The sequence below is a fragment of the Diorhabda carinulata genome, chromosome 2 (genome assembly GCF_026250575.1).
Source record: "Diorhabda carinulata isolate Delta chromosome 2, icDioCari1.1, whole genome shotgun sequence".
Taxonomy (NCBI): domain Eukaryota; kingdom Metazoa; phylum Arthropoda; class Insecta; order Coleoptera; family Chrysomelidae; genus Diorhabda; species Diorhabda carinulata.
Window position 1 is genome coordinate 21,343,995 of NC_079461.1, and position 8,722 is coordinate 21,352,716.

Genomic DNA, 8,722 nt, shown 5'->3' on the forward strand with positions numbered 1-8,722 from the left:
ATATAAATAAAAAGAATATAAATAGAAATAACATTTGATAATACATTTTTTTTGAGAATTCAGTCAATATTTTTATCGGAACTAATCTAAAATAATATTGCACACATCCCCGCGTTATTTATACAGAGTGTCATATATACTGAGAAGAACAAGAAAAAATAGTCACAGATTGAATCGTGGGGGCTTCTAAAAAGATTGCAAACAGAAATATAAAAAAAATAGTGTGAATTTCGTATTTCACCACGGATTTAACTAAATTGTGTCCAAGAGAAAATTCAATTTCTTCTAAAATTTATTTGTGACTGGCTATATTCTCGTACGTAACTTTGGCGTGATACCCATTATCATCCGCGTAGTATTGGACTTTTTGTCGTCGACCATCCGGTAATAGCACGTGATAACTTCCTTCTGCATTTTTGCCGCTACGTTTTTCTTCGTGTCCAAAATCGCTACCTTCTTTGTCTTTGATTCTGTAGCCGAAAGCGTATTTGGATGCGTATTGCAACTGAAAAAAATATATACCCATTCATTAATTTAAACTAGAAATAATTAGTAATCAAAACGGAAATATAATAATTGAATTTTGAAGACTATTTTTTTTACATCTGGCAACATCGCACTATTATGAAGTCTTTCTAGGAAAGTTAATTCCCCTACCACTCTTATTTCGTCGAGTTTGATGATTTTATGTAGGGATTTTATTTATTTTAGGTATTAGGATGGTCATGGTGAAGATATAGAATTTGTTTTCTATGTATGGGTGGGCTGGGATATTTCTAAGTGAATTATCTTTGCGTGTTTATATATTTTTTCATTTCATTTTCGTATACAGAGTGATGTGACTCATTTTTAAAGGTAATAAATTGATATTTTAGCTATTTCAATAACAATAAACATTAAATATTTATAGAAGATGTTAAAAATGTTATTGTAGATAATATCTACATATTGAGTATTGAATGAATTTAGCACACCAACTTTCAAATACACAAACGAAATTTTTCAAATGTTTACCTACAGTTGTTCAAATATGTTTCACTCTCGCCAAAGAAAACATTTCGATAGCATCATTAAACATTTTTCTTAAAACTTTCAATTATTGATTGTTATAAAGCTGGGTATATTTTTAGTTAAGTATAAATATTGAAAGACTCGATTTCAGTGGTTTAGTGTTGTAATTATTTCGAGACAACAACATTCGAAATTAATTGTACATAAAATAGTTTTCTTTTCGGAAAATAATCGGTGTGATATTTGTTGCAATAAAACGTTATAAAATGAAAAAAAAAACAAATAGGAATCATATGTTAGGTTATAATATTCGTTCAAGGTAAAACACTTTTTAAATACATGTAATTTCACTATATTTAAATATATTTTTTGTTAATAAATATTATTCTCGCATTAATATGTAATTATTGTGAAATAAAACATAGTTTTTGCTTTGTTTTATTATAATTACGGCGACGATGTAAATTTTGGTTTAGTAACTTTTTTCTTTGACATAGAGATGACGCTACTTTCCTAAACTCAACCTAATAATACTATCTTCGAAATATAGATGGTGCTTCTGTATAAACTTATCCTTCATATAATAGATATACGTCTTTTGACTATGAATGTTCAATTAAATTCACTAAATAATAATAAAAATTAATGAAAAATGGTATGATGATTATTTTTAAACCTTATTTATCACATCTAGTTTTCTATAAACATTTATTATTGAATGATACTTTTATTTAAAAATAATCGATGTTTATACGGTTATTTTATCGATAAAATCGATTTTGTACTTTCTTTGTGAAAGTATCATTCGAGAGATAGGTGAAAATAATTTTTATATACTACTAGGAAAATGTAAAATTCTAAGTACAAAAATTTGGCTTTTATGGTAAAATTTTGAAAAAAAAAATGTGTAGTTCAGTTAATTGTTTCATGTTTCTATAATCTTTATTTGTGATATAATTCAATTAACAATATGGTAAACAAAAAAAAATAAGTACGTAATTATAACGAGAAGAGAAAGTATACATAATTTAAAAACTAAATTTAGACACACACTAAATATTGCATTACGTGATCATATTCTTATATTTCATTTTAATAACTTTTATAACGACTCCGAGATTATTTCCTAATAAACAAAAAGAAAACAATAAAAACATCATGTTTCAAAGAACATAAACAACGTATATAAATGACCTAACCATTATGAAGATGATAAATCAAACACTGATGCGCAGCTTAACAATGACAGATATATAGTAATATATTAGCTAAACGAGGATAACAAATAGTATGGATATGAAAATATTGATTCTAGGAATTGAGGTGGGAAGTTAAACTTGAAAATAACAGTTTTGTTTCTTTGTATTGATTCAATATAGGGTTTGTCTTATTATAATTATATATAAGATTATTTTGAAATCAAGTAACTCCTAACCTATACAAATGTTATAATTTAATTTTCATTTTAGATAAAGCATGTTGCACTTTCCTCTCGATTTCGCGAAACGTAGGATATCTATTCGTATATCGTTTATGATTCTTTCTTCTTCTTTTTCTTCTTTTATTAAAAACGGGAGATTTATCGTTATTTATAATAACAACAGGTTTACAACCATGATCGTGATTCGGAGACGGTAAATAATGACTCACCAAAGGTTTATAAAACCGTTTAGAAATATCATAATGGAAATGTTCATCAGTATCTTTTCGAGAATCAAAAATTATATCTTTGTTCGTATCGGGTATAATATAATCGTTCAAATAATACAGGGAATCGTCGAAATTATTAAAAACGAGTCTCTCTGCTTTGGGTTCATCTAATTTACTAACATTTTCAATTTGTGTTTTGTTTACTTTTACAGTTTTAATAATTTCGTAAGTTTCATCATCGTAATATTCGTAATATTCATCATATTCTTCTGTATAATTATTTATATCTCGTTTTACTTTATTATTATTAATACTTACGTCTTCGTTATCTTCTACGGGGTTATTCTTAAATGTTTCTTGTTGTTTTAATATCACGTGCTGGTAGGCTGTCGATGCGGCTTCTTTTTCGTATTTTTCTTCTTCTTTTTGTGCTTTCTTATCGACGTATTTAACTAGAGCTTTGTTTCTATTTAAAATCGCTTTATTTTTTTGATGGATTTGTTGTAAAATTACTTTTTCGGCATTTAGTTGAGCTATAGTTTGATGGAGATGATGTGGGGCGTAATGTTCCATATTTTTATCTTCGTACTGTTGAGGTTTCACCTGGGGTTGTACTAAAACTTGTTTTGGTGGTTGGTTAATATGATCGGGTGCGTTTTCTGGTTCTATAGAAGGAACCGCGGTGGTTAAAGCCGTTTTATAACTAATTTGTTGTATTGTTTGCGTTGGTGATACAACTTGTGGTGGTAGAGGTGTGGAATACACTATTTGGTGATGTACGGGGGTATTTAAAAGAGTAGTATATTCTGTTTGCTTCGGTTGTATTAAACTCAAAGCTTGTGGGTTATCGTATAAACGTTTTTGTACATTTTCGAATATAGCTCTTTGAGCTTGTTCTATAGCTTTATGTTGGGCAGCTACGTGAGCTTGGGCAGCTTGTTGTGCCCTTTCTAAAACGTTTTGCACTTGAAATTTGGACGCTTCTTCGAGTTGCTTTTGTATCCTTTGGAAAGTTTCTTTGGTAACCACTTGGTTTGATTCGGGAGTAAGGGGTTGATTAGATATTTGGATATTTGGGTTTTTTTCTGGGATGGAAGTGAGATCTTTACCGCTGAAGGGCTGCGCTCTTTCAATCACCGGTACGAATGTGTTTTGTTGTAAAAATCTTTGTAAACTTTCCAATTGCATCTGTGGATTTTTTCCTATTAGATCGTTTAAAGAATCTAGATCTTCGTAGGATCTACTTTGGATCTGAACCGCATTTCTTTTAGCTTTTAATTTTAAAATTTGTTTAACCACTTTTGGATCTACGTAAATGACGTGTTTGTCTAACTCAGACCCGCCATCTTGTCTATCGACGTCTTTAATATCCCTTCCATATCTAGATTTAACGTTTAAAACAAATTTTTTATCGTAATTTCTCGGATTCTCCAACGTTTTCAAGTAGGAATCGTCTAAAAATTGTTTATTAGAATTATTTTTTCTAAATTGCGTGAGTTTTTCCAAGTTGATTCTCTGTTGCTGCGCGTATCTCTGTTTTAAATAATCTTGTTGTTTAGTCTGATGGAAATTAAATTTTGTTGGTTCGGTATGTCGAATTATTCTTACGGAATCTTTGTCGTTTGTATTTTCCTCGTTTTCGTCTTCTGTAACTTTAGGATTGTGATTTGGTATAGTATAAATCGAAGCGACGGATGTTAAAAGTAAAATCACCTGAAAAAACATTAAATATTATATACCGAAATCATCAAAATAAATATCGTAATCGTTCAAATTCAACCCTGAAATCATCAAAAATTGATTATAAATATCGTAATCGTTCAAATTCAACCCAAAATAATTAACATTTCATTATAAATATCGTAATCGTTCAAATTCAACCCGAAATCATCAAAATTTCATTATAAATATCGTAATCGTTCAAATTCAACCCGAAATCATCAAAAATCGATTATAAATATCGTAATCGTTCAAATTCAACCCGAAATCAACAAAATATTGATTAAAAAGTTTGTACAGTCAATCAAATTCATTTCGGTATCATCAACAATTGATTAAAAATATCGTAATCGTTCAAATTCAACCCGAAATAATTAACATTTCATTATAAATATCGTAATCGTTCAAATTCAACCCGAAATCATCAAAATTTCATTATAAATATCGTAATCGTTCAAATTCAACCCGAAATCATCAAAAATTGATGATAAATATCGTAATCGTTCAAATTCAACCCGAAATCATCAAAATTTGATTATAAACATCATACAGTTAATCAAATTCATCCCGAAATCATCAAAGTTTCAATATAACTCCATTTCAAACAAAGTTAAAAGGAAATGAGTGATTATTTCCTTCGAATGATCTGTTACTTAAGAAAACCTAAATAATTTTGACAATTCCATCACTATAAGGTACAATTTAGGAGCGAAAACCGAATAACAAGGATTGTAAATAATTATCGTCAATTCGAAGTATAGAGATGGGAGCTTCTAATTACCAAATTGGTTAATACGTAATATAGCAACGAAATTATGAATAAGTATCAACATTTTTTTAAGATCATTCACTTGTGATTTAATTAGAAGTGTCCAATACAAACGCATTTTATTTAATATTTTGTTTCGCTTTTGGAAGCAACGATATGTATAACTTGTTTGTTGAATGTAACGTCAAAATGAAGGTTAATTTGATCGACTGTAACTTTTGAAATATTAGTAGTCCCTAGAGAGGGTAGTCTAGAAAAAATTTAAGAAAAATATGCATTTTATAACTTGATTTATTCTAATTAAATATTATTTTTATATAAATTGAAAATTTAATTTCAAAGTGAAATAAAATTCTACTCATTTATATTTGATTACATTTAAAAGCCTACCTCTATAAATTTCATAATTCCACTATAAACTTTTATAACTAACCAAAAACTTCTACGTCTTCACTAGAACCATTTAGCATTGGCACTGAAGAAATTGAATAGCGGCTTTCATTTCTATACTTCGCCATCTCGATTATGGTTCCTCTTTCTATAACGTATCTTTGTGTTTTAGAGGAAGAGAGAGGATGTGAACTTGTCTCAGACATGTGATTCTTCTAGCCCGCATTTCTCCTTAACACACACTAATTTATTCCACCAAAAATCATATTTATATCAAAATTTATAAATAATTGAAATTTAGATTGAAAAATAAATTGTTATTGGAGAATATTCAGTTAGTTTTCGAAATACCTTTACATAAACTCTTTAAGAGGACATAATCGTGAAACATCGTTAGTCATTTTTCAAGTTTTAGTTATTTATCCCACAATTTTTTATTGGTGGAATTTTTTTGGTTCTGTCTACAGTTGTGATGAGTCTGAAATTTAATACAAACACGCATTTTACGGTTTTTTATTATTTTTATATTTGAGTTGATCTAAATAATTCCGTCACTATTTTTGTTAATTTTTTAACTATTCAACAAGAATTGATAATATAGAAATTTTATCTTATGGATAATTATTAATTTAATGCCAAATCTAATAAATTATTTTATTTTAATATTCTCCCACTAACTTTCTATTTTTTCAAATTTAATAATCGTGATTCAAATATATGCAAATAGATGCACTTGTCCCGATGTCAAGGCCACTTTTATTCATTCGTACATTACAAAAAAAAACGAAATTATTTAACGAACGAAGATTTACATATAACATCTGGTTCATATAGAAGAATTTTACGAATCGCTTCCTTTTGAAACTTTTACTTTTAAACAAAAATTCTCCTTTCCAAAGAAATGAATATTTAGAAAGGATAAAATAGAATATTGGTAGATATCAAACAATTAATTAAAAATAATGTTTCGATGGGTTATTTGTAATGAATCATTACTGACGATTTTAACTTGCTAACTAGCAACGTTGCCAAATAATTAACTCAGTATTCTCATGTTTTATTTTTTATTTCATTGTTATTTTTGAAAGTAACATGTTATACATATCAATCGAATTTGAATTTGAAAGTAAATTAGCGTTAAGAAAAATTAATATTAAAATTTTTTTTCAAACTATCTTTTTCCCACTTATTATTATTACGAAAACAATGAACAATTAACATGAAAGTACACTAGATACATACTACTTTTTATTCCATTATTTGATACACTAAAAAAAATAATTACGTGTTACAAAATTACGTAACGTTAAAGTCATTAATTTGATATTTTTACTACATCCTAATTGAGAGTATTCGCTCTACTGAATTGAAGATTTATTCATTACCAGCATCTTCAATATAATTTTTAATAATCAATCGTTGTAACGTAACATCTCTAACCAGTGTTGCCAATTTTATTTTCTTTAAATCCAACAAGCATCGTAAAATATTTGTACGTAGAACAAATTTTCGACCAAAAAATTGACAGATACTTAATTTTTCAATTATCACTTGAAGAAGACTGTATACCTTAGTATACGACTGAAAAATAATTAAAAATCGTCTTTAAGACATAGCCCAATATCAACAACTAATTTCAAGAGTGTTTCTTCTATATGAACAAAAAATTGATGAATACTTGAATTTGATGAAACAAAAGTAAATTTTTCTTTTGTTTAGAAACGCATACGCTTGAAAAAGATATCAAGTGGGTTAATTTATGCAAATAACTTGAAAAATTAATTTTTAGAATGATATATAACGATAACGGGCCCAGTCCGAACCTGTTCTCACTAAAGTAAAGTATACTACAATACCAATGTAATTTTGGTTGCCTAACTATTAGACCCTTAGACCTTTGAGTTATATGTGGCTAAACAACTAAAATAACAATATGCAAAACTATTATGAAAAATTTCTCACATTTTTAAACTGTTGACAACGCTGTACGATATACAGAGTACAAGTAACATCTGACCGTAGAACTTTCTCGCGTAATAGAAGTGAATTTAGGCTGATATCTATAGAAAACGAAATGTAAATGTTTTTAATATTACCAAGTAAGGACAAAATTCTCATTCCTAACCTAGACCTGAAACAATTTGCAGTAGAAAATGTTATAAATCCCAGAACCGCAGTTTTAAATTTAATCGAATATAATTTTTAGTGATTTTAGAATATATTTTTCTCAAATAATACTTTATATGAGTACATTCTGTTTTATAATAGTGTAACTTGAAGAACAGCCCTTGTATATATCAGTCTTTTGTTCGTTAAACAATTTGTTTTAAATTAATTCATATATTCTTACCTGATGGCGCTCCGATCAACATAATTTCATTATTACAGTAAATAACTCTCATATTTAATATTTTATCTATGGGTGAAGTGACGAACGCATAGCTTACGTCAATGTTGCCAGGTTTTTCGAAACAGTAAGTTATTAGAAAATTTCGAATCTGTTGTTACTCAATGACTTTTGTTGGGTATATGAGGGTTAAAATATGTTTTAGAGAACAAAACTAATGATGGTAAAAGTTATTGTAGTTTGTAACTAATAATACTTTGTTGTATATAATATACGACCATTGACGATTGCTGTATACAAAAGAAGAAAAGCGGCTAAATTATTTCTCAATTTTTATTTTTAAATAATATCATTGAACATTTAAACAAATGTGCAGTTTATAGAGTTATTTATAATAATTAAAAGTTAGTATATTAAAAAAATAATATATTGAGCATTTTGAAAAGAAAATTAAGCAAGCAATTTGTAAATATGAGTTAAAATGACATAAAATTGTGGTGATGAAGTAACGAACTTGATAAATTATATTAACAAGAAATATTTCCACAAATTTATTACTATAAAAATAATTTAGAAACAACAAGAATCACTATTAATAAATATGTACTTAAATAAAAACATCCACACCTTTCCCAAATTTACAACAAACTATCTCAATCTATTGAGGTATCGTTGTATGAGGGTAACCAAAATAATTCACTTACATCTACGTCTTATTAGATATGGCAAGTTTTTTCACTAGGACTTTTCATTCGTTAAAAAAAATTGTTGCTATACTACTGTTACTCATTAATATTAAAAAAAAATTTAGATCGATTTACGTCTTTTTAGTTACT

At 27.7% G+C, this 8,722-nt stretch overlaps 1 protein-coding gene across 1 annotated transcript; it reads right to left on the reverse strand.

Moving 5' to 3' along the window:
- Positions 1-184: 184 nt before the first annotated feature.
- LOC130904109 (putative uncharacterized protein DDB_G0271606) lies at positions 185-5,664 on the reverse strand. The gene is made up of 3 exons (XM_057816675.1): positions 5,540-5,664; positions 2,980-4,374; positions 185-505 (listed from the first exon to the last, which is right to left on the reverse strand). The coding sequence occupies exons 1-3, from the start codon at positions 5,552-5,554 to the stop codon at positions 293-295; spliced, it is 1,623 nt and encodes a 540-aa protein (XP_057672658.1). The 5' UTR covers positions 5,555-5,664; the 3' UTR covers positions 185-292.
- Positions 5,665-8,722: the final 3,058 nt, after the last annotated feature.

What these genes read in the sequence shown, in the direction of transcription:
- LOC130904109 (XM_057816675.1), bottom strand. An exon ending in CCGTAGAAGATAACGAAGAC is followed by an intron (nt 506 to 2,979) that starts GTAAGTATTAAT and finishes TATTTTTTTCAG; the next exon opens with TTGCAATACGCATCCAAATA.